At 38.2% G+C, this 27,592-nt stretch overlaps 1 protein-coding gene across 1 annotated transcript in view; it reads left to right on the top strand.

Moving 5' to 3' along the window:
• unc80 (unc80, NALCN channel complex subunit) overlaps positions 1-27,592 on the top strand; it is a 102,971-nt gene that overhangs the window by 21,270 nt on the left and 54,109 nt on the right. The window contains exons 2-9 of the mRNA XM_073959781.1: positions 13,066-13,365; positions 17,805-17,831; positions 18,724-18,744; positions 18,816-19,151; positions 19,226-19,436; positions 25,150-25,241; positions 25,460-25,594; positions 25,683-25,993. Of these exons, the coding sequence (XP_073815882.1) occupies positions 13,180-13,365; positions 17,805-17,831; positions 18,724-18,744; positions 18,816-19,151; positions 19,226-19,436; positions 25,150-25,241; positions 25,460-25,594; positions 25,683-25,993 (1,319 nt within the window). The 5' untranslated portion in view covers positions 13,066-13,179. The remainder of the gene's footprint in view (positions 1-13,065; positions 13,366-17,804; positions 17,832-18,723; positions 18,745-18,815; positions 19,152-19,225; positions 19,437-25,149; positions 25,242-25,459; positions 25,595-25,682; positions 25,994-27,592) is intronic.

The following is a 27,592-nucleotide window of genomic DNA, read 5'->3' as shown; positions in this document are numbered from 1 at the left end:
CGAACGGATCAATCGATTCGGTTCAAATTTTGGGTATCGAAATATTTTGTCCAGATTCGATTTAAGTTCGAAGATGGGCCATATAGGTCCACTCCTTCAGGTACCTCCCCCACAAATGTTCAAAAATTGTCGCAAAACTTGTGCGCACGATAACTCTTGTAGGGAATAACCGATTTAGTCTATACTTTGCACATCGTGTAATTTCTTAGATTACGTTCCAATATGGACTCAATCGGTCCACTCCTTCGGGTACCTCCCACACAAAATTTCGGAAAAGTTCAGTTTAGGAACTGGTCTCGAATCGCTTTGATTTTTGTTTACGCAAGTTGTATTCGCTGTCCTCTATAAGACGCTGTAAGTTTCATTAGGGGCAAGTCCATACTTCCTGAGAAAATAGCCTGAAAGTTACAAAAAACCCTATGACACCGTCTGTAGTGGTTGGAGCGCAAGATAATTCTCGAACGGATCTGCCGATTCGGTCCAAAATTTGGCTTTCGTAATATTTTGTCCAAACTTAGTTCAAGTTCAAAGATGGATTGAATCGGTCTACTCCTTCCGGTACCTCCCCCACAAAAGTTCGAAAATGTTTGGAAAATTTGTGCGTGCGATAAATCTTGAAAGGAGTAACCGATTTGGTCCATCTTTGCACATAATGAAATTTCTACCAGACTTAGATGAGGTTCCAATATGAACTCAATCGGTAAACTCCTTCGAGTACCTCCCACACAAAATTTCGGAAAAGTTTAGGACCTGCTCTCGAATCGCCTTGGTTTTTGTTGTAACATCTTGTATTCACTGTCCCCTATACGAAGGTACAAGTTTCCTCAGGGGCAAGTCCATATCTCCTGAAAAAATAGACTGAAAGTTGAAAAACAATTCTCGAACTGATATGCCGATTCCGGCCAAAATTTGGCCTTCGTAATATTGTTTCAAAACTTAGTTTAAGTTCGTTGATAAGCCATATCGGTCCACTCCTTCAGGTACCTACCCCACAAACGTTCAAAAATATTAGGAAAAAATGTGCGCACGATAACTCTTGATGGGAGTGACCGATTTGGTCCATACTTTACACATTCTCATAATATCTACCAGATATAGATCAGGTTCGAATATGGACTATATTTGTCCACTCCATCCCGTACCTCCCACACAAAATTTTGGATAAGTTCACTTTAAGACCTGCTATTGAATCACTTTGATTTTTGTTGAAGCAACTTACATTCGCTGCCCTAATTACGATGGTAAAAGTTGTTTCAGGGGCAAGTCCATACTTCTTGAGAAAACAGCCCGAAGGGTGTAAAAACGCCCTATGGCACCCCCATGGTCTATGTCGGTCCATTCCTTTAAGTACCTTTTCCGCAAAATGTTTGAACTATAATCCTAATCAACATTTTTGTCGGTTCATACGACCAAAATTGTGAAACCCCTAAATACATTTGCACAGGCTGAGGGTATATCTCTGTCGGCAAAGCCGACTGATGCTTTTTTACTTGTTTTAAAGAAAATCGCGGTTTAGTACGCGGATTTGTCAAAATATATTTTTGCTGATTTTACTGTGAACATTTTCAAGGTGATCTTGTGCAAACAATTCGAACTGAGGATTTTTTGAAAGTACAGACACAAACGACAAGAAACCCTAGTTGGGTTTTGTTGTGTCAGATCCAACTCGGATTTTATAGCCCCATCTAAACATGGTTGAACATTGAGTTTTTAAAGGAATTTGGGGCTATATCTCTGAAACCAATGCGAATCTTTTTCTGACCTCTGAAGGAAATTTGTAGATAAGGACAAGAATAAAATATTTTGATAAATCATGAACTCGAAAAACTACATTTATTGGCTCAAATTTCAAAATATATGCAAAAATTCCACAATTTTTATACATTTCGCACCGTATCTCCAAAACCGTTAATTTTTTCTGAATGTTTTCTTTTGGAAAAATATTCTCTGGAATGTAATACACAACTCTCCAGAAATGCCTCTATACCGTTGTTTTCAGTACATTTTTCAACGACGATTTAATAAAAATTTCAATAATGTATTGAAATCCGAAATGCGAGAATAAACTGTTGGTGTGAACTGTGTTTGAAATACGTGTTGTAAAAGATATGATGCAAAATATCGCTGAAACAACATGAAGTAAGCATTTTAGAGTTTCATAATGTTCTAAAGAATTGTTGCGGACTTCATTTGGAAGATTTTTGTGAAATGTTACTTGGTTCAACTCCCAATAGTTTAGCCGATACTGACCAGAATTTCAGCAATTATGTAAAATGTTCTATATTTTATAGATTTTGATGTTTTTCTTATGTGATTTTTTGAAAATATAAGTTCTACTGGTTTAGGGCTATAATATTGCTAAAGACAGCAAGGCCAAATTCCTATTCGTTTCTGAGATAAAGGCCTGATAAATGCAAAAAAGTGTAGATTTAGCCCGGTTTAGATGAGGCCATAAAATCCGAACTGGATCTGACAGGACAAAACCCTACTAGGGTTTTTGTAGTCTAAATATGTACTTTCAAAAATGCATACTAGAAGTTGTTTGCATTTTCAGTGTTGCATAGTGTTTTCCTATTTTCAAGGTATCTATATCCACTGTTTCAGTGGATGGATTCGATGCGGAAGAGCTCACTAGATCGTCACGTAAAAAAAAAAACTAAATTCACGTGGGGTTCAAAGGAAATTGAATTACACTTGTAAATTTTAAACGCAAAAAATAGGGTTGTTTTTAAGAAAATTCACGCATTAAATTTTTGCCTTTAGACTCCAATTACTAGGATGCTGCACGGAGAAAACTCGTGAGATATATGTACATTCAACGACATAAACTCACAAGTTCTATAATCCTATTATGAGTTTGGAATATTATCTTGTTGCGCGTCCGGATTAATAAAAATTTAAAAAAAACCCGAAATTCCGGCTTCAAAATGTCAGCATCAATTTTAGGTGGATGCAGTGTATATATCGAAAAATCATAAAATAGTACCATGTTGCCCATGGAGTATTCTGTGATTCCTTCTTTGGGCATAGGTCTATAAAATGTAAGCTTAAGCCAGAAATCGGAAGGGAACATAAAAAACTTGTTGGCTTCAACCCATTTTTCTACATTGATGCCAACACAGCTTCCACGTAAATTATTTTTAATAGTCGATCCCTTCTAAAACTTCATTTTAAAGTCATATTATATAGACTATGTGAACGGTTCGCGAACTCGGATTTTTCGATTGTAAAACATTTTTTGTTTTTTACCATATGCAGATTAAAAACAAATTCTATAAGGATTGCAAATATCTAAGAATTGTTTACAAACATCAAAAACCGCTGATGAGGATGTGATGCTGAACTCTCCGCTCTCAGCAGCATCCCATGCGCAGAGATAAAACAAAATATGATTTTTCTCTCTTCAAATATTATCTCAAAAACATATGTTAGGCCTACAACAAACAAATCTCCAATCCTTTCGAACATTTATCTAAACATCTGTTGACACACTTTCAATCTAAAAAGCCGGTTTACTATTATAGCAAGAGTAAATCACAGGATTCCATTCATAACATCCGTTGCTTTACACACCCTCTATTACCATTTCCTATTTTTTTTTTTCTCCACTCTTCTTTACAACTTTCAATTTATAAGAGCACGAGCGAGCACACGCAAACAACACTTGTTGCTTTTAAAAGCTACCATTACCAACATTTCAATTAGCCGGCCTTCAGTCAGACAGTGGTGATTGGTTGAATGTTTGTCAGGAATTTCCTGGGTGAAATTGTTGGGATAGGTTTCATAGCTTCCTTTGTTGAGCATGTTTGCGTTTAACTTTTAAATTAAGAAAGCATTTTTATTAGCTTCTGCGATTAGTTGAACAAATCACTTTTGGCTTAATGGCATTTTGTCAGGCATGCAATAAACAAAAACAAATATCCTGAAATCGCTCAATTTGAGAGGTTAATTTTTAAATGAAATTTTATTGCTGACCATTATTCAAAAGGAAGTGATAAGGATATGGTTACATTTAGCATTGTATTGAAAAATGATGGATGATATTTTTTTCATCTTAAAAATGAACGTAAAATATAAAATATAAAGGTTGGTATGATGAAATAAATATGGTTAAAATTAAAAAAGTTTTACCATCGATGAATCCGATTTCACCCTTTCAGAATTCGCGAACTGTTGACATATTCTATATAATATGACTGAATCTCTTTAAAGTGAAGTGTTTTAGGAGGGGTCTAATAATATCGACCATTAAAAATAATTTACGTGGAAGCTGTGTTGGCATCAATGAAGAGAAATGTGTAAAAATGGGTTGAATCCAACTAGTTTTTTAATGTTCTTCGCCGATTTCTGGCTTAACCTTACATTCCATGGACCTATGCCCAAAGAATGAGTCAAAGAATACTCCATGGGCAACATGATACTAATGTCTGATTTTTCGATATATCCACTTGAGTTATGACTTTTTTACAACCTCAAATCTCTGTATAATATTTTGATGAGTTTTGACCTAACATTGCATAAAATCTTAATTATACAGTGGTTGGATAAGAAAGCTTCCGCACAAAAAGCTTTTAAAGTTTTTATTTTTCAGAACTTTTGACAATTTTTTGATATAACTGTAAGCAGATATTTAACTGAAAAAAAGGTATGGGGGCACACGACATAACATATACAGTATAATCTCGATAATCCGGACACCACATGTTTCGGCGGTGTCCGGATTATCGAATTGTCCGGATTACCGAGTAGTATCAAAAACATATAATTTTGTTAGCTTAAAGTATTAATAACGTACGTTTACTAGATAATAACCTGACATATATGGTAAATGAATTCATATTAAGCAAATATAACGGGTTGCGACCATTTTAAGTCTGGCAGTCGCTTCTTAAATTCCTTCCAAATTTCCAAATTTACTTCTTACTTCTTAAATTCCTTCAGCGTAATTTTGGTGACGTTTACTGAGCATGTTTGTCATCAAAAATGCGAAAATTAAAATTCTAAAATGTGTCGACCATAATGGGATGTGCGCATTTGAATTCTGAAATTCGATCGCGAGTCCATGGACACGGGAAATCAATATATGTACATGGACTACGGAATTTATATACTTGAAAAAAAAAACTATGAATAAATATACACCAACAGCACATGTACAGTTGTGATCGCGATAGAATTTCAGAATTTAAATGCGAACATCTCAATATGGTCAATACATTTTAGATATTCCTATGAACTTCAGCAAATGACCACATCTCATTGTGGAAGCTAAAAAGGTATTTTTTATAAAAATTTTATATCCTATGAATAAGAAAAAAATTGAATTTAAATCTATTGGTTGCATAATTACGAGAATATGATAAAGTAATCTGTGTTTACCGGTGATTTTAAATGTCAAATAATGAAAATAAAATGAAAGATTTGTTTAATAACTCTCTACTCGTTTCCCTGTTCAGCTTTACATCCTGATAAAAACTATGCTATTAATCACAAGACTTTTATCGGTTTAAACATACTCGTAAGGTCTTTCTCACTAACCGTATGGCTGATGAACTAATTCCCGTAGAGAAAAGGATCAAACAACATCAGTTTTTCAGGGAACAAGGCTATCCAATACTATGTTTTAAATACTATTGCTTATCATAGTCAGCCATCAATGGGAGAACGGTAGAAAAATCATTCAACAGATTCAGATAGTTAATGCCATATTGACTGTATAACTGATTCAATTGTGAAAAACTTAATTTTTCTTATTTATACACCAATTGCTGTTACTTAAAAGAAAAACGACAATGAGATAAATAAGAATCTAATGCTCAAGATAGGAAAAAACAATGGTGTCCGGATTATCGAGGTAAGAAAATATGTGATGTCCGGATTACAGAGTCAACAATGTAAAAAATTCTAGTGTCCGGATTACCGCATTGTCCGGATTAACGAGTGTCCGGATTATCGAGACTATACTGTATATCATTTAATATTATATATAACTTTATTTTATATATCATAAACAATAAATGGAATACAAGTTATTTTAGTCATTAATAGGCAAAGAACCATTCATTCGTGCAACAGGAAATATTTTTTTTTTTTTTTTGAGAACAATTTCTAATCCGTTTCATAGAATTTTTTCAAAAAAAAAAAAAATTCAAAGTGATTTGTGCGGAACCTTTTTTTATAATTAAATGGAATGAATGTTATTTTAGGCATTAATAGGACAAAGTTAATTCATTCTCACTACAGGAAATCATTTTTGAGAAAAAATGTCAAAAAGTCATAAGCCTAATAATCCGGACGCGCAAAAAGATGATATTCAAAACTGAATCCTATTCGATTACAGAACTCCTGATGAAGTGTCATTACATTTCCTTTCGACCCCATGCGAATTCAGTTTTTTTATGCAACGAATCTATTGTGCCCTTCGGCGTTCAAGCCCATCCACTAAAACGGTGAATATAGATAACTTAAAAGTAGAAAAATCTGCAAAAATATATTTTGACATAATAGAATGTGGAGTCACATCCGCTGTTCTTGACGAATCTATTTGAAATAGACGTATATTGACGTATTTTTGAGGGGTTCTACTGAAATCGGATGCACAGCAAAATCGTGTGCACATTGCGCGACTTTTATCCACTTTAAGGTTTTTGTATAAGGTGATTCAACTGATGTCACACTTTTGCCGCTAAGTGAAACATCGAAATATGCATAGGTATTGAAAGAAATTGATTCGCTGTATCCAAAAAGTGGATGCGCATCAACAGATTTTAACTAATTCGCGGGTAACAAGCTTTTTAATTTTCATATTTTTTGAATGATTGTCACAGTAAGCATTTAAACTTTCGCGATGGTAAAGCATATTTCTTATTGAAGTTTTAGCAGTATACCTTAATATAGTATGGGGTTTTGGACCACGGGACATTCCTGAATATTTTCTGAAAATTTCATGCAATTAGGTTCAGTTACTTACTTACTTAGCTAGCCCATTATAGAACATTTGTTCCATAGGCCGAACTAAGAAAAGATCTCCAATTCTCTCTGTTTATTGCTTCGCTTTCTGGAATACCGCGCCTTTTCATCTCTTCATCCACTTGTTTGCGCCATCTATTCCTTGGCTTGCCAATTCTGCGTGCACCGCCAAGCGGCCCGAATTTATACTTTTTAGCGCGTTCATCATCGTTCATTCTTATTATAGGCCTAGCCAACGAAATCGTTGCATCTCGATAAGTTTAACTATAATGATGTCGTTGTATATCAGATACAGCTCGTGGTTCATGCGACGTCTATATTCACCGTCAACGCAGATTGGTCCGTAGATCTTTCGAAGAATTTATCTCTCAAACACACCAAGCACTGCCATGTCTGCTTGCGCAAGTACGCAGGCTTCCATTTCCTGAGCACACTATCTGTATCAGTTACCAAATTACCCTGCTGGTTTCTACAGGAGGATGTGCCTGTACCAATGCCATCAGTTTGATGTTTTATTCTTTAGTAGAACTTTCGGACTTCTGGCTCCTATACATCTCGATTTTTTCACACTCTCGCTTTTCCATTTCTCTCATTTTCCTGCGGGAAAGACGTTTCTCCTCTCTCCTTTTCTCCCGATACACCTCTCGTGCGCTACGCGTTGCTACTGCCCTATATGCCGCATTGTTCTCTTCATCACACTATCTGTATCATTTACCAAATTACCTTGCTAGTCTCTACATTAAGATGTGCCTATACCAAAGCCATCAGTTTGATGTTTTACTCTTTGGTAGAACTTCATTCTGGTTCCTGTACATCTCGATTTTTTCGCACTCTCGCTTTTCCATTTTTCTCTTTTTCCTGCGGAAAAGACGTTTCTCCTCTCTCCTTTTCTCCCGATACTTCTCTCGTGCGCTACGCGTTGGTACTGATTGTTGAGAAGCCCTATATGCCGCATTGTTCTCTTCGGTAGCAGCACGACACTCCTGGTCATACCATGGATTCCTCGGTGGAGATTTCTGGTATCCAAGTATGGATTTTGCGGTTGTTTGCATGGAATGGACAATACTTTCCGCTACTTTTAACCGGGCACGTACCTTTGCTGCAAAAAGGTACTGGTCCGAGTCTATGTTTGCTACTCGGAACGAACGTACATCCAACATGAACGTCTCCCATCTATCACAACGTGATCAATTTGAATTCTCGTTTTCGGATCCGGAGACTGCTAGGTGCCCTTATGAATGTCGAGATGCTTAAATCTGGTGCTGCTAACTACCGTCTTTTTTTGCCGCGGCAAAGTCTATCAGCCTCATTCCGTTTTCAGATGTTTCACTGTGGAGACTGAATTTCCCGATATTCCGATATTCTCCTTTATAATTTTGGCATTAAAATCGCCTAGTATAATTTAAATGCATCAGTATAAAGGCAAGTAGGGCTAGAATGGCACGAGAGTTCCAGCGAGAATTTCAAATGTTTGGGATCTGCTTAAAATCTACAAAGAAATCTCACTCTTCTCAGTGAAATGGCGGAAAACACGAGTAATGTGGAAGAGAAACTTCATGTCGCCTCTCCAGCCACCTGTTTCCTTAAACAAAGTTGTACCATTACTGAAGGCTGCTTTCAATTGAGCGTAGTTTTTCATCAAATCCTTCGCAAAAAAGGATTCGATGTTTGGTGATGTTGTAGACTTATGGAGTTAGTTCATCGTCCATGACAACCCAAAGAACTCGATCCAGCACGTGGTCGTGCCAACTAATGAACTTGGGTGCGGTGTAACTTTTCGCTTCCAACATTTGCTGCAGTCGAACTACAACGCCTGCCTTTTTGCCGGTATTCACGCTTATTGTATCGGCAACAATCATCACAATTGATTCCCAGAAGTTGAACTCCGCTAACACATTCTGGACACCTTCTGCGATTGTTTTAGCTTTCCCATCTTTCAATTTGAGCGCAGTCAATCTAATTTCTTTAAATTCGTTCTTGAGGACCACTGCCTGATAATCATAGCTCTTAAGGTGTTTGCCGTAAAAATGCATGCTCCACTCCTCCAGATAAAGCGTGTTTACTAAGTGGGGTTAAGATTTCAATGCCTTCAGCGGAAAACTGCTGGAACATCGTAGCTGCTCTATTGGACGAAATCTTTCTGTTTGGTTATGCTTCCTTTTGCTCGTTGATGCTGCATTTTCATCCTCCCAGGGACTATCGGTACTACTGTCGTAAAAATCCGAGCCACTTTCGGAACAATCAGGTATTGCTGAACTGGTAAATGTGGGCGCACTCGCTTCTATTGTCTTATTTCGCTTGGACGGGTGAATGGTATTGACACCAGCAGGTTTGCCGCTTGAATAACCAACCAGTTTATAGAGTTTCTCGCCTTCTTTGCATATCCACTCGCCTTCATTGGAACAAAGTTTCGTTTTCTTCTGCAGCGCTCGTAGTCTTTCAGAAGAGTTCTTAGTTTTGCCTGAATGGCTTGGTCCAATATATGAGGGAAGTTCAATATTTTACTCCATAGAATTACAGCGATCTACAGCAATTAGAGCGATCCTATCTGTACGTCCTTTTGTTGTAGACTGAAGAAATTTGATGCGACCAATGAAGTGTATCTTCAGGGGCATGCGACTCCGTTCACTCAGTGCTGTTTCCACAATTGCCAGTATGCCTCTTCTTAATGGCGCTTGAAACTGGAAACTGGACTAGGTTCTTTGTTCTTCTCCGCGTTGGAAGCACTCTTCTTGAATGACATGTTATATGTAGTTCACTTTTCACTTTTTATATTTGTTCTTTTCGGGGTTTTCAACACTTGTTGAATGACACAAAACGGTCAATGAACACCTATTTATACAAGAATTTTTCAATATTTTTCTGACAGGTACTTATAAATGGGCTTGTTTATGGTGACATTATACTTGATTCAGCACGTGTGCGTTGTAAAATTTAATTAAAATTTAAAAATTTAAAATTTAAAACTCGCATCAGTAAATGAGGCAAATCCTTTCCTTCATACATTGAATGTAAAGGAGTAACTCCCATAAATGAACCAGTAGAGCAATTAGTCATACATTTATGAGAGTTTATTAGCTCCCTACCGCAATCATAAAAATGAGTTATCCTTTTTTCACTAATTTGCAAATTGTGAGAATCATAAAAAACCGTCAAAGTTTTTCGATTCAACATGTGATACCTTCACTTAATTGTAAATAAAAATGTGAGATGTTCATCGATTTTTATGATCAATGTCTCATTTTGTTCATAGGTTATGTGGCTTTTCGTGGGAGTAATAAAAATTTTAAATTTTTTCCGTTTTGGGTTTATAAAACTAACAATAAAGAAAAAAATGTAAAATTTTTCACAAAAATATAATTTCAAAGTGGTTTGTGCGTGACCTTTTTTAATAATTAAATGGAATGAACGTTACCATTGGCATTAATAGACAAAAGTTCATTCATTCCTAGGCTTTACCATGTTAAAGCCGGTCAGGACCATTCCTTGTTGTCTTTCATCCCGAAATATATATTTTTTAATTTTTCTGATCAAACCAAAACATATATTTAAAATAATATTTCAACTATAAGTTTTAGTCCGTTGTCGTTGCTAAATATGAAATTTATATACCCAATCTCTATAAATTTGGTGTCATATTCATATCATAAAATAAAATTATACAATGAATGCGTAGAGTCTAGATTCTATAGATATTTATAGTTTTATTTTTAAGGTTGGTACGGATTCTGGGGCTCCTGCCCCATTTACTTCAAGTTTTTTTTTTATTTTTTGTTGATTTTCCATGAAGATCAAAATAAATTGAGTAAATATTTGAATAGATATGGAATGCTGTTAAAGATTTATGCATAAATTTTCTCATAACAACAAATAAGACATTTTTAACTATTTTGCCTTTATATGAGAATAAAAACCGCTATAACATTTACGTGCATCGATGAATTTTGTGAAAAAAATTAATTTTTTCAAATGGAATTGGAAAACAAATTTTTTTAACATATGTATTTTCAAAGAAGTGAGCAAAGGCTATAGTCGGGACGGGGCCGACCATGTGATACCCTACATCTACCCCTGAGCATAAGCTTTTCACTGGTAAACATTTCTTTTAGGGAATATAAACCGACTACCACCAAAAATAATATGCCTCTTTGTCTCTGTGACCCCAATAAGGAACCAAAATTTCGTGACCATCCGATCAAAATTACGACCTGTAGCTTGATTGCAAAAAAATGGAAGAATTGGATGCATTACCGACTATTGTGGTATCTCCCTTGTTTGACCACCTTCGCCAACCTGCTTTACACCAATGTAAAGGTAATATTTTCTTCTTCCATTGACAGGCTTTGTCGTTGGAATACCCCTACTAGAAGCCAATATATTCACAAAGAATAAATCTTTGAATTTGTCTCCAAATGAGTTTTTCCCCATTCCGACCCCTAAATATTATCCGGCTATCACCAAAATCAATAGGCTTCTTCCTATGTGGGACTCGCATCAACTCCCAAAAAATTCGTGACGATCCGATTAAAATTGCGACCTGTAGCGTGATTACAAACAAATCGGAAAATGGGATACATTACCGACTATTGCGATATCTATGTTGTTTGAGCAGCTACGACAACCTACTTTACATCGTTGTAAAGGTGATATTTTCTACTTTCCTTGCCAGGTTTTGCTTTTGATATACCTCTGAAAGAAACAGAGATATTGGCTTTGAAATAAAACGTAGACCTTTTCTCCAAATAAGTTTTTGCCCATTCCGACCCTTGAATATTATCCGACCATCATTAAAATCAGTAGGCTTCTTCCTCTGTGGGACCCACATTAACCCCTAAACTTTCGTGACGATCCGATCAAAATTGCGACCTGTGACGTGATTACAAAAAAATCGGAAATCGGATGCATTATCGACTATTGCCATATCTCTGCTATTTGACCACCTATGACAACCTACTTTACATCGTTGTAAAGGTGATATTTTCTACTTTCCTTTCCAGGTTTTGCTTTTGATATACCTCTTAAAGAAATAGAGATATTGGCTTTGAAATAAAATGTTGACTTTTCTCCAAATAAGTGTTTGCCCATTCCGACCCCTAATTATTATCCGACCATCACCAAAATCAATATGCTTCTTCATCGGTGAGACCCCCATTAACCCTGAAATTTTCGTGACGATCCGATCAATATTGCGACCTGTAGCGTGATTTCCAAAAAAATAGAAAAATGGGATGTATTACTGACTATTGCGATATCTCCGTTATTTGGTTACCTACGCCGACCTAGTTTGCATCATTGTAAAGACGGGATCTTCTACTTTCATAGTCAGGCTTTGCTTTCGGAAAATTTTCAACCAAAGCTGTGATATTTGTCAATATAATTAAAATCGCAAAAATGAAAATTAGGGTTTTATTTGCTACTATTGCGATATCTTCGTTGTTTGATCACCTACGAGCACCTACTCTACATCATTAGAAAGGTAATATTTTCTGCTTTCATTGTCAGGTTTTGCTTTTGGTATACCCCATATAGAAGCTGAGATATTGGCTTTGGAAAAAAGCGTTGTCTTTTTATCCACCTAAGTTTTTTGCCCTTTCCGACCCCTAAATATTATCCGACCATCACCAAAATCAATAGGCTTCTTCCCCTCCGGGACCCCCATCAACATCCAAAATTTCGTGACGATCCGATCAAAATTGCGGCCTGTAGCGTGATTACAAGGTTTAGATGGACAGACGGACGCACATAGCCAGATCGACTCAGCTCGTCGAGACATTCATTTTGATATATATAAGTATGGGTCTACGACCATTATTTCGATGCGTTACAAACTTTTTGGCCAAAACCAACTTATAATACCCTCCCCACATAGTGGTGTAGGGTATAAAAAAAAAAGAAAAATATACAGATGTTTACCTGTCTGCAAACAGATCTGATACAGAAACATTTTACGATTAGGTTTTTTGTTTCTAATATTGAAATAAAGACACTTTTCATATAGATTTTCAGAATTCGCTAATTAAAAATGCGCTCCTCTAGAAAAAATATTCTGTAGTTTTGGGAATTGTTTATAACAAATCAAATATATTGTTTTTCCAGATTATTAAACCAAATCATGTAACTTCACATAAAAAATACCAACAAATAAAATAAAAAGGAGGAAGTAAAAAATAATCAAAATCCAAAATAACAACAAAACACCAACCAATCAAAATGGTTGCCAACACATCTACAACGAATAACAATAATCATCCGAATAACAATGACGAATTCGATATTGATCAGGATGATGGTTTACAGGATTTGGGATTACCGGTATCGGTGCAAACATTTCTATGGCAACAAATTGCTCCCTTTATAAGACCAAAATTGGGAAAATTACATGAAGCCAGTTGTATGGTAAGTATATGTTGTAATTTATTATTAATTCAGAATTCAAATTTAATCACAAAAAAATATATATATATTTGTGAAACAAATTGTTGTGTACATAAATTATGACTTCAAAACGAAAAACTAAACACATTTTATTCAAATGTGCTGTAAATACGGCTATTTATGTTGAACTAAATTATTTTTTATTATTTTTATTTTTCAATTCAGATTGAAAGGAATCTCTATACAAGAAAAGAAATAAGTTTGTATATGTTTTATGACAATGGTTTTTTCGACACAATGGTGCTACTAGTAACAGCTCTTTAGGCTTTCTTGAGGAGAAAGAATTACAGTCGAAATCGCTTATAACGACGGTCAAGGGACTTACGGAATTGGTCGTTATAACCGACAACAACAAATATAGCTTTGTTTTGTAGTAGCAGAAATTTGAGTCTTTTGAATTTTGTCGTTATAACCGTTATGCCATTATTAAGGAAGACGTTATAAGCGATTCCGACTGTGCGTTTCTTATCATAAACTGGCAACTCATTAGCCAAAAAATGAATATATTTCCACTTCTCTCTAACTGTTGCTTTTCTTTTTATACCCTCCACCATAAGATGATGGGTATATTAAGTTCCTCATTCCGTTTGTAACTCATCAAAATGATGACCCACCAAAGTATATATTTTCTTGATCAGTGTAAAATTCTAAATCGATTTAGTCATGTCCGTCCGTATGTTGTTGTTGTAACAGTGTTTATTATTATGTTTGTATGTTCGTTCTTCTGTTCAATATGGCTCTAGGTCTATCTCCAGTTCCAGGAAAGTGGCTGCTGCGATGGGTGTAACCACAGATCCACTGAAGTTAGATGAGTAGGTTTGGCGGGTCAGTTGAAAAGGTGTCTCGTGTCTTTCGGGCGCATGCCATATACTGGGCAGATGTCTTGCACGGCGCGGTCGATTTCCGCCCAACAAGAATTTAGGCGACTGCAATATCCCGAGCGTAGTTGAGCCAAAACTAAACTACTCTGGTTTGGCGTGGCAGCTGACGCTCCTCAGCTGCGATAGATGGGGAATGTACTCCGAGGACTTTATTCACACTATATTTGCTTATGGCTTAAGCAACTGCATCCGTGTGAATAGTATTTAAACCTGCTTGATATGCCTGTTGATCTAGGGGTTCTCTCCCATATTGTTGGACCTCCCTCTCTAGAGCATGAATATCCTTCCTGATATGTCTGAATGTGTCGGGCCTAGCCACTCTCACGGTAACACCCGAGCAAGTACTGCAACAAAAGCATCTCATTGTGTTGCTTTACTGGAAGAATCTTTGCCTCCCTATTGCTGTTCTCAGGGCGGCGTTCTGGCAGGTTTGAATCTTTTTCCAATTCGTAATCAGCATATTCCTCGCTTGGAAAAAGGTGGTAAGATCAGTCTCCCACAGATGTCATCAGGGAAGGTACCTGACGTCAGGATCGTGCAATCATCCGCATACGTTACGATCTCGATGCCGTCTGGAGGAGGCGGAATACAAGAGAGATAGAGGTTAAACAGTTCCGGAGATATCACAACAACTTCGGGAACTCCCTGTGTCACTCTACGGGATTTGGACTTCTTGTTCCTGAATTCCACGTACGAATGGCTTGCACACATACAATTGACTATCCAACGTTTCAGGCTTGGCCGGAGGGTTGTCTGCTCAATGACCTCAAACAGCGTGGAGTGCCTGACTGTATCCAAGGCTTTTGATAAGTCAAGCGCCATCATTACTGTTCTATCACACGGCTGTCTCTGGTTGAGTCCTTGACAAATATATGTGGAGATGGCGTGCAGCGCTGTTGTCGTGCCGTGCTGCTTACGGAATCCATGCTGATGATCAGCAACTTGATAGCTATTCCTGATACTGGGGAGAACTAAGGCCTCAAGGGTCTTTGCTACGGGCGACAAATGCGAAATCGGCCTGTACGATTCACCTTTGCTGGCATCCTTGCCTGGCCTCAGTAGCGGGACCACCCTGCCCATTTTCGATACTTCGGGAACAATAAGGGTGGCTAGCGACAGTTTGAGAACTTTAGTGAGATACTCCACTCCCGGCACATCCAGCTGCTTCAACATTACCATGGAGATTCCATCAGGGCCCAACGCTTTGGAAGATTTAGCGTTCCTGATGGCATTCGCAACATCATCCATTGTAAACTGTGGTGGTTCATCTGATGCGATCTAATACTCTCCTCCTTGCCCTGTCACTCTAGGAATGCTCGACAAAATGTCTGTTAAAATATCTTGTGCAGCTCTTCGCATCAGCGTAAACGTGACTGAGGTCCTATCTTCCTTCTTTCCAGGGCTCGAGAGTGACTTAACCGTTGCCCACAATTCACATATACCGGCTCCAATGTTGCATCTCTTCAGATGATTTAACCACTTGTTCCGTTTATGTTGGCCGACCAGCCTGTTAACTTCCAGTGTCAGCTCCCTGACTCTGGGGTCATTGGGGTTGCTCGACGAAACCCATCACGCTCATTTGCTACTGCCGTCGCCTCTTATGGGAAGTTTGGTCTTACTTCTGGTATTCGACCAGCAGGGATATGGCGAGCGGTTGCAGCAGTGATGATGTCTCGGAACGTCCTTTCCGCTACCCGAACATCAGAAGGATTGGGCAGTTCTCTGAAGCGGTGATTGGTGGATTCTCTGAAACCCGGCCAATCGGCTTTCTTATGATTGACGAATGTGCGGCGTTCAGAGGCAATGAAATCGGGTGGTCTGCTAATGGAGACAATTATGGGGAGATGGTCTGATACAAGGGAAATGACGGGTTGCCAGGTAACGTCATTTGTCAGACCAGGTGACACGATGGTTATGTCTGGTGAACTGTGACACTCTCCTCCAATTCTGGTAGGGGCGTCCTCATTGACCGTGCAAAACGTAGAGCTATCAATCTGCTCAGCCAGCGCTGTACCTCTCTGGTCGTTTCCGAGGACAGAGTGCCACATCTCATGATGCGCATTGAAGTCCCCCAGGAATAGACGATTATGACCTACCAGAAGTGGGCTAATGTCAGGCCCGTAATCTGAGATACAGCTATTTATCGGCAGGATGTATACGTTCTGCAACTCTATCTCGGCAGTTCCACACCTGACTGCTACCCCCATACATTCCATGTAGGGGATATTAGAGACAGGCTCAAGCGAGGGGGAGGAGTAACGCCTTAAGAAGGTGCTACAGGTGACAAAAATAAGATGGACCTGTATGATTCACCTTTGCGGCCATCCTTGCTATGCTTCTGTAGCCGGACCACCCTGCCAATTTTCCCAAGCGCTTTTAGAGTAACGAACGATACGTTAAGTAGAGTGGAGCCACCGTGCTGCAATGTTAAGCACGTCCGGCATGAAAAACTTCTCTCCAAATGTTGCCGTCAGACACGCCGTTCGGACTCGGACAATAAAATGTAGACCCCATATCATTGAGAAGTCTCCCTTGTCGCTTCGGTGATGTTGTGGAAATATATGTATGTATGTAACGATAACTTGAGGGCTTTCCTCAGATACTCTACTCGTGGTTCAATCAGCTGCTTTAGTAAAGGACTTCGCTTCTTCCGGCCACTATAAATTGTCATTTGAAATAACCCTCGCACCTTTTAGGATCTGTCACAAACACGCCGTTAAACATGATAAAAGTTCGATCATCCCATTTTCCCAGGGTTCGATAATGCCTCAACCGTTGTCCACAATTTGCTGCTACCGATTACAGCGCTTCAGATGCTCTAGCTTCCTTTTCCATTTGTGCTCACCAACTCTTCTATGAATTTCCATGTCAGCTATCTGACTCTGCATTTTAGAGGTTTTAGGCTCATCCCATCGAAATCAATAAAATTTGGTAGTTGGAGCTACAAAACTTTCTCCGCAGAAAGCTTGTTATATCCCCCATATAAGAGTACCACCCAATTACCCGCTCTTACATGTTTTAATTCTTTAGGAAAAAAAATTGTCATTTCAGAAAAATTTAAATATGGACTAAGGATTTTCATAATGATTAGTAGCAACCACGTGTCGAAAAATACTTCATTTATGTTCTTCTTTTATCTTAAAAAAAATTAATTATAATATTAAAAATAAAACCAAAGATTTTCTGCAGGTTATAAACAAAATTAATCGAATTTTTAAAACAACAAACATCATTATCAATAAATTATACCGTATCTTTTATAAAAATATACATATATTTTTAATTTTCTATTCTATGTATTAATTGTGGCTTAATCTATATTCAATGTTTGTTTCTTCTTTATTGTTGTAATTTATCCACAATTTTGTTGCTTTGAACTAAAACCAATACTTAATACATCAATAAAATTAAATTAATTATTTACACGAATTTTTATTTTAATAAAAAAAATACTAAAAAATCAATCACATAAATCAATTTAACATTTCTTGTGTCTGTCTTATATAACGTTTGATGTAGTTTTGTCAACATGCACCGGGACACCATGTAAGTTGCCATTTAAGCGGTAAACCAAAAAAAAAACTAAAACATTTAGTTACCCCTAGAAAATGAAATGAATGACTTTCACCCAACCACCCACCACCACAAAACACCATTTTTCTTTCAAAATTGCGTTTTTATACTTTTTTCCTTTGAATTTATTTTGTATTTGTTTAAATTAATTTAATCTTGTTATTTTTTATGAGGCATTATTAAAATTTAAGAATATCAAGAAATCAATTATGTCTTTGTTATCGATAAGGTCTATACCACACCATTAGGCACGAGGTCTTCCACTAAATACATATTTTGAGTTTAAGAGTGTGGAAAATATTGGCATTATTCTGTGTTATTATTTTTTTTATATAAAGGTATCAATCTCGAGGTATATCCTAACCCTGCAAACTTTTGGAAGTGAGTTTTTCACTTTCTCCTTAATATGTCAGTTTTGCGACACTTACAACTGCACCAAGTGCAGTTTAAGGACTGTTCAAGTATCTTTTCGAATTTCTCGAGGTCCTGATTGCAATAAAAAAAATTATATTATACTCCAGTACCACAAAGAATGATGTATGGAAGATGAATCTTTTGAATAATTTTCTCATTTATTTTTTCTTGTTTAAAATGAAACAGTTTTTACCACTAAAAACTTAATAAACTTTTGTATATAAATTTGATTATGTTCAATGGACCTATTTTCTACTTCCATGTTTTTGTGTACAAAGTAACAATTTTTGATATATTTTTATGTTTGATGTTAAATGTTTTCTTATAATTGTGTTAATTTTATTCAAAAACCCTCCCATTAGAAAACACAAATTCATTCATAATACAAAAATTTGAAATAATATTTTAAAATTTATTATATTTTTTCCTGGGAAATATATGAACATCGCAGGAATCAAAAGGAGCATGTAAGGTAAGTGTTTTATTTTGATTAGAAACTATTTCTCCCAAATATTCTAAAAATATATTTATTAAACATTTTAGTCCTTTGAAAAAGTCGTTGTCCTGAATATACAATTTGGCCTGTCACCATCTCTGACCGATGGTTTGGCTGCAATACCGCGTTGGCGTCTATTGCAGGCCGCGTTACCCCATGTCATGCATTGTGTATCAGCTCTGCTACATAGTCGTGTTAAGGATATGCAAGCTATTGGACAAATTGAAACAACTTTGCTATATGCCATGCAATGGATTTTACTCTATGCCGCCGAGGAATGTGCCGGAGATGAAGGTGGTTTAGGGGGTGCCTTGGGGGCTGGTGATGGTGATCACAAAGGCAAATCAATGGAACAATATCTGTTTTCGGTGCCCACCATTACGGTAAGTATCGGAGAAGAGTTGCTTATTTTCCTAAGAGCAAATAATAAATGTTTTGCTTTTTGTTTGGCTTGCAGTTGTTTGTCTATTTATTTGCCCCCATAATTCACCATTTAAAAGAATCGGATTTCCAAAATTGCCGCTTGGAAAATGGCATTAAGCTATGGCAAGGCATGTGGGATAATCGTGCCCCGGGAGCTCCATGCTTCACCGCCCCTGTTAAGCCAAAGGCACGCAATTTATTGTGTGCTCCCACACCTAAAGGATCAACAGATGTTTTTACTGGACGTAAGTATATTACCTTTAAAGATTCGGATAACTAATTGGAAATAAGTATTAAATTAATGGAATATATCGGACACAAGAAAGAAGGCAAATCGAATTTTGAGGACATTATATTTAATACAGTTTTAATTCGCAGATTGCCCATAAAAACTGCAAGGACTTTCCCAGCAAAAAATACTCATTACAAAACCCCCAGCTAACCCATTATTTTAACAAGGGCATGTCGCGCGATAGAAGTAGTTACTTTTTACCAGTTAAATAAGTAGTTAAATTAGCAGTCACGACTTTTAATAAGTACTTATTTAACTACTTATTTAAGTGGTCAACAAATAAGTACTAATTTCGCGCGACACGCCCTTGTTAAAATAATAAAATAACTTACTTACTTAGGTGGCCCATTACAGAACATTTGTTCCATAGGCCGAACTAAGAAAATATATCCTTTTCTCTTTGTTTATTGCTTCGCTTTCTGAAATACCGCGCCTTTTCATCTCTTCATCCACTTGTTTGCGCCATATATTCCTTGGCCTGCCAATTCTGCGTGCACCGCCAAGCGGCCCGTATTTATACGCCTTTTTAGCAGGTTCATCATCGCTCATACTTATGATATGGCCTAGCCAACGCAATCGTTGCACCTCGATACGTTTAACTATATTGATGTCGTTGTATAACAGATACAGCTCGTGGTTCATGCGACGTCGATATTCACCGTCAACGCAGATTGGTCCGTAGATCTTTCGAAGAATGTTTCTCTCAAACACACCAAGCACTGTCATGTCTGCTTGCGCAAGTACCCAGGCTTCGGAGCCATACATCAACACGGGCAGTATCAGTGTTTTCTAGAGCGTTATTTTTGTCTGACGAGATGTGGCTTTGTTCTTAAACTGCTTACTTAAACCAAAGTAGCATCTGTTGGCCAATACAATTCTTCTTTTTATTTCACAACTGATGTCGTTTGTTGTGTTTACGGCGGTGCCGAGGTAGACGAAGTCTTTTACTATCTCAAAATTATTGGAACCAACTTTGTTGATTCGATCTCAATGGACGCATTGCGCGTCGACACCATCAGCTTGGTTTTCTAGCCGTTTACCGCCATACAAACTTTAGCAGATTCTCCTTCGACCTTCACAAAGGTATCAGTTACTTCTTGTACTGATCGTCCCATGATGTCTATACCATCAGCATAAGCAAGTAACATGTGGCTATTGGTGTAGATTGTGCCACTTCTTTTGAGTTTGCCTCTCGTATGACCTTTTCCAGCAGGATGTTGAAGAGATCACACGAAAGGCTGTTTCCTTGCCTGAAACCTCTTTTGGTACAAAACTCTTCGAAGAGGTTCTTTCCTATTTTAACTGAAGATCTCGTGTCAGTTAAAGTCATTTTACAAAGCCGAATGAGCTTTGCGGTGATACCAAATTCAGACATGGCTTGGAATACCTTTGAACGCAGCGAGCTGTCGAAGGCTGCTTTATAATCGACAAAAAGGTGGTAGGTGTCGATCTGCATCTCTTGGGTCTTATCCAGGATTTGTCGCAGGGTAAATATGTTGTCAGTTGTGGACTTGCCAGGTCTAAAGCCGCATTGGTATGGCCCAATTATCTCGTTGACCATAGGCTTTAGTCATTCGCACAATATTCCTGACACGATCTTGTAGGCAATAGGGAGTAGTCTTATGCCCCTATAGTTAGAGCATACTGTCTAATCTCCTTTCTTTTGGACGGGGCACAGGATACTCAGGTTCCCATCATCGAGTACTCGTTCTTCCTGCCAGATGGTGCGAACTAGCTGATGAATACACCTTATCAGCCAGTCGCCTCCGGTTTTGAACAGCTCGGCTGGTAAGCCAGCGGCTCCTGCTGGCTTATTATTCTTCAGCCGATTTATTGCTATCTTTACCTCATCTTGGCTGGGCGGTATACATTCAATACCATCTTCTGGGATTGGATCTGCGGTATCTTCGTCGTCTTCGCTGCTGTGGATACCAAAAGTTTTGAAAAATGTTCTTTTCATATGCCGATCACACTATCTGTATCAGTTACCAAATTACCTTACTGGTCTCTACAGAAGGATGTGCCAGTGCCAGTGCCAAAGCCATCGGTTTGATGCTTGACATTTAGATTGACGTTTCTCCTCTCTCCTTTTTCCTCGATACCTCTTTCGTGCGCTACGCGTTGCTACGGATTATAAAGTAGCCCTATATGCCACATTTTTCTCTTCGGTAGCAGCACGACACTCCTGGTCATACCATGGATTCCTCGGTGGAGGTTTCTGGTATCCAAGTATGGATTTTGCGGTTGTTTGCATGGAATGGGCAATACTTTGCCATTCTGCTGATATGTTATCGGGACGAGTTTTGATTAAGCAATTGGGCCAGTTGAGTGGAATATGCTGTGGCTATCTGTTGTGATTGCAGCTTACCGATATCCAACTTCCGTGTTGTGTCTGTTCGCACTTTGTTTGCTACGTTTAATCTGGTACGTACCTTTGCCGCAACAAGGTAGTGGTCCGAGTCTATGTTTGCACCTCGAAACGATCGTACATCCAACACGATCGATGCAAGTCTTCCATCTATCACAACGCGATCAATTTGATTTTTTGTTCATTGATCTGGCGACAGCCAGGTGCCCTTATGAATACTATGAAAACTAACATGTTTTTTGCAGCTGCAAAGTGTATCAGCCTCATGCCACTGTCAGATGTTTCGCTGTGGAGACTGAATTTCCCTACTGTTGGGCCAAAGATATTTTCATTTTTCTAATTTTGGCATTAAAATCACCTAGAATAATTTTAATGTCATGGGCAGGACAGCGGTCATATGTTTCTTCTAAGCGCTCGTAAAGTATTTTAGCTCGTTGTTGTTGTTGTAGCAGTAAGTTTGTAAGTTCGTTTTTCTGCTTAATCTGGCTCTGGGTCCATCTCCAGTTCTAGAAATGTGGCTGCTTCGATAGGTTGTAGCCACAAAGCTATTGGAGTTAGTTGAGTAGGTTTGGCAGAGCAGTTGAAAAGATGCAGTGTGTCGTGCGGACCTGTGTCGCATGCTGGGCAGGATTTATAAAGCAATATAGGAATTTAGACGGCTGGATCATCCCGAGTTAGTTGGGTCCTTAGATGTTCTCCGAGGACCACATACACACGGTTGTTGTTTATGGCATCTGCGACCTAGGGGGTTATCTCTTGTAACATTGGACCTCTCTTTCTAGATCGTCAAGATCTCTTCTGACATGGGTGAATGGGGGTCATCTTAACCATATGGTGTTTAGGATTGCTCTCACGGTAAGCCCCGAGCAAGTACTGCAACGAAAGCATGCAATTGTGTTGCTGTGCTGGAAGAATCTTTGTCTCCCAATGTATATGGTCCACTGAAGACATGAGAAGGCACCATATTGCAGTTCTCAAGGTGGCATTCTTACAGATTTGAATATTTTTCCATCTTATTTTTCTTATTCTCAGGGACCACACTAGCGCCCCATAGCTTACCACAAACCGACCAGTCGCGGTATATGTGATCAACAAGGTTTCTTTATCTGTACACCAATTTTTGCAAAGTGCTTGTCGCCAACAGCTGTGTCGAATGTGACCCCTATAATTTGGGGTAGTTGGTGATAGGAATTTTACTGCCATCGACCATGACATTCCATTCAGTGCACGCCTCCTCGCGTGTTACTACCTTTTTGTCAGTTAAATAAGAGTTCAGCCTTTCACAAATTACATCAAGGAAGGTATCTGGCGCCAAGATCGTACGACCATCCGTTACGGTCTCAATGCCGTCTGAAATGGATGTAATACAGGAGAGGTAGAGGTTAGACACTTTCGGAGATATCACTCAACCTAGAGGAACTCCCTTTTTATTCTACGGGGATTGGACTTCTTTTTCCTGAATTCCCAGGGTACTCGACAAACAGTCGATTAAAATAATCTCTTCGGAATAGTCAACGTAGCGTCGCCAAACGTGACTGATGTTCCATCTTTCATCTTTCCAGGACTTAACCGTTACCCACAATTCACTTATTCCGGCTCCAATGTTGCGCCTCTTCGCATGGTTTAGCCACTTGTTCCGCTTATGCTCACAGACAAATCTTTTAACTTCCAGTATCAGCTCCCTGGCTCTGCGGTCACTGACGTTGACACGACGAAGTTCATCCCACTCATTTACTAATCCTGTGGCCTCTAATTGGAAATTGGTCTCACTTCGGCTATTCTACCAGCAGGTATATGACAGGCAGCTGCAGCAATGATGATGTCTAGGGACGTACTTTCTGCCACCCGAACAACAAGATGGTTTGTTAGTGAGCATAAGCGGAACAAGTGGCTAAACCATGCGAAGAGGCGCAATAAGTGAAGAGCCGGAATAAGTGAATTGTGGGACACGGTTATGCCACTTTCGAACTGACTGATCCGAAGAGGTACTCAAGTTATTTTAATTTAATCTGACTAATGTTGGACCTATAACTTGTAGTACATAAATTTATCGGCTGGATGTATACGTTCAGCAATTCTACGCCATACATTCCATGTACAGGTTATTAGGGTCAGGCTCAAGCGAAGTAGGTTTGTATTAAACAGACTAGTGCAGTAGGAATTCTAGTCCCCACCCCTACTTCTGGTGGGATCCTTTCTCAATACGTTGTAACCATCACAACTGTAAGCTGCAGTTGTTGTTGAATTTGGTTTCCTGCACCGCCGCGGCCAGGATATTCTTCCGACTCATAAAACCCACTATTTCCCCATCTTAGCCCGGAATCCATTGCAATTAAATTTGCAAAAATAATGGTGTTAAGTGCTGCTTGTGCGGCTGCTGTTGGGGGGGGTCGCTAATTCTGATGATGACGATGACAACTCACTGGTGGCTGTGTTCACGCAGCATGCAACAACATAGTCCATGTCCTAGTCCCTCGCATGTACGAGTCACCGAAGTTTGAGTGTGGTGGTAGAGGAAGTGACAGAATAAGCACAAATAAATTGGTCCTGAAGCCATATCCCGCCAAAAGAATCCGGACCAGGCATTCCGGGATATGCTGTTCCTAAACACAGCCGCTGCCCGGAACATAGGTGTAATGTGGTTCCGGATCAATTGGGTATCGAAGAACCCCAGATGTTGGATTGTCAAAAATTTTGTCTCTAACTTTGATGGTTGGTTTTGCAGGGAATTTTGTTGGCCTTCGAATATCAATGACGTGTATTTCCCCACATTGAGCTTTAAACTCCATTTGTTGAAATATTCTGGAGATTTTTTGCGTCTCTCCACGGTATGCCAGAAGCGACCTTATAGCAATTCTCCTTCAGATGGCCTGCGTATGTCCCTGGCGAACAGATGTATAACACTTTTCCAAGAAGTTATCATTGAAGAACTCCTGTTTCGACCTTATTTCCAACTCTCACACGGAAGTTTCTACTCTTGAGGTCTGTTCATCGTTTGCGAATGACTGCATGAGACACCATATTGTCAAACGGTGTTAAAGACTTGGCCAAAGTCCAGGCCCACAACAAACGATCTAATCGTTTCGAATCGATCTGTTGCATATGCAGGGAATAGTCCCGATGTATGATTGATTGAGTGCCCTTCTCTGAATCCGAACTAACAGAAAATATCTGGATACAAATGTTTAGAATAACCTCGAATAGTAGAGACGATTTCGACTCGAACCTAACCTTATCTTCACCCTGGCAATTTGTTAAAATTTTAAATTAATAAAGAAATCATTTTCCCCTTTTTTAGGTAAACAATCCGCCAGCCTTGATGCCATGTCACCAAAAGTCGATTCACCACCTAGCAATGGTTCTGATCACACAACACGCCAGGATGAAGAGGTATGTTCGCACATAACTATAGAATTTACCCTGCCATACATAGCTAAAGCCTTCAATAGCTATTCTATTCTTCTTCTATATGTGTGTAATTTCAATATGAATGTTTGTATTTATTTTCGTTTTTCGTTTTTCCGTTTTTCTTTTCGATAACCACCCTACCTACATACACATACATACATACATATTATTAATTATTAATGGATATTAAATGTTTTTAGAGCTCTTGGGTGTCATCGCCCAAGGAATTTTTCCCCGAAACCATACCCGAAGAAGCATCCAGTGTTGAAGATGAACGTGTTGTTATTTTTCGTTTACCTTCTGCTTCCCATTTAATGGACAATTCATTTTTTACTGTAATTGTTAAATGCTTTTATATATTTTTAAACTGTGGAGTTGATTACACTAACTTCCGTTATTTTTTCCTTTACATGATAATCACAGGCTGATGCCAGCCTATTGACCCAACAACAACCACAAAGTCGCCGAGGTAGTCGCCAGTCGATACATTCAAGGGACAAGGATAAGCCATCAACAAAATTTGAATTTGATCAGCAGGAATTGATGCGTGGTGCTTCAATGAAAGAGAAACGCAGTGCTTCAATGGAGCGGGAAACGGAATCGGATAAATCGGAAAGTATTAATGCTGATGTCTCGGCTGCAACATTTTTAGATGTGGGCGTTATGCGTTGCCTGTTCATTTCACATTGGCAGGAGGAGGGTATATTTTGGAGTCTGCAGTATATGTATAATCGGTAAGTTATACATTTTAAAAGCTTGCGTAATTTAACCGGTGTAATACAACAGGTGGACAGATTATTCGTTATAGAAAACATTTCCATACCCACTAGGTGACTTTTAGGATGCAAAATGTTCAAAAATTGTACAAAAATATTATTACGAAATTAGGTTTAACTTAACTCTATGCAGATGTTGTTTTATTTCGCGATGCTATTCGCACAAAATAAAAGGAATATTCGTTTACATTACGATTATACAATGCTTTCTTGACTTTTCTTCAATTATTCTGACAAGACTTCAGTTTACTTAGTTTACATTTTGCTTAATTTCATATACTTCTTTACTGCAGTTTTAGTTCGTAGTATGATTTACAACTCAATTCGCCCACCTGCTAGTCTCCTATATTTATATTCACTCTCTGAAGAAAATACTGCTTCAGCATCCTCAATCACTAATGTTCTCCAACGAAATGGGGCAGAGGTGATAAATAAGGGAGAGTAGAAGAGGTAATAATGTAGGCTACAACTGATTGAATATACCAAATATGAGAACTTCATCCGAATTAAATCCACTTGTTATATTTTTAAAAATATTAATTTTGGCAGAGCCGGGGCTGACGATCGCTCGATGGTAATACATCATCGTAAAGCAGCCCTTCATCACGTAGTTTTTATAAGACGGAATCATGGGATATGAAACACCAATCCCCTGTCCACAAATTGGATCTTGTCCAGGAAGTTTAGAGAAAATCTTATAATACAACAAACTGTTCAACAGCTGTAATCGTTGACCTCAGTCCTAGACATTACGTCAATATCATCCTTACCAAGATTTGTATTCTTTCAGTTTACTTAGTTTAGACTTTGCTTAATTCACGATTACTGCTGACGGCTTTAGTTCGCGATATAATTTACAACTCAACTCGCCCACCTGCTACTTTCCGGTATTGATACTCGGAATTAAAGAAATTGTAATATTTGTAAAAATAATTATTTTGGCAGAGTCAAATTAATTGGGTGGTAATACACAAAATGATTATCACCGTATTACTTGATGATAACCAACTTTGGTATGCAAAATGCATAATCCACTTTTCGACAGAAATTAAATTTATCATAGAAGTACTTCATACTAACTGATATTTAAAAATGGTGTCTCTAACTTTGGTGGTTGGAATGTATCTTCTAAACGGGTTTCTAGTGGATTTTAGTTTGTCCTAGAATGCCAATGACGTATATTTCTCTACATTGAGATTCAGACATCATTTGTTCAAATATTTTGGCGATCTCTCAACGGTATGCTAGAAGCGACCTGAAAACAATCCTCCTTCAGATGGCTTTGTAGTGACGAATGACGTCACTACTAGTTATTTAAATAAAAATCAGTAGCAGTTGGTTTTCTTTCACTTCTTTATTAATTTCTTTCTGCCTGAATGTAGTCGCTGCATCTTTTTGCTCACCCTCGATAATTTGTCCACAACCTTTTGTTGTTTTTGTGTCCGTAATTTGTTTGTGGGCGGCTGTAAATTTTGTACATAACTGAAAACACCATAAATTGTATTTCTGTATTTTTATACCCTCACCCTTTAGGCTAAAGAGGGTATTTACACTTTG

This window comes from Musca autumnalis, unplaced genomic scaffold, assembly GCF_047663935.1.
Source record: "Musca autumnalis isolate F117 unplaced genomic scaffold, ASM4766393v1 scaffold_1, whole genome shotgun sequence".
In the NCBI taxonomy this organism is placed as follows: Eukaryota; Metazoa; Arthropoda; class Insecta; order Diptera; family Muscidae; genus Musca; species Musca autumnalis.
The sequence above is the reverse complement of the archived record's forward strand: the minus strand, read 5'-3'. Positions and strand labels throughout refer to the sequence as shown.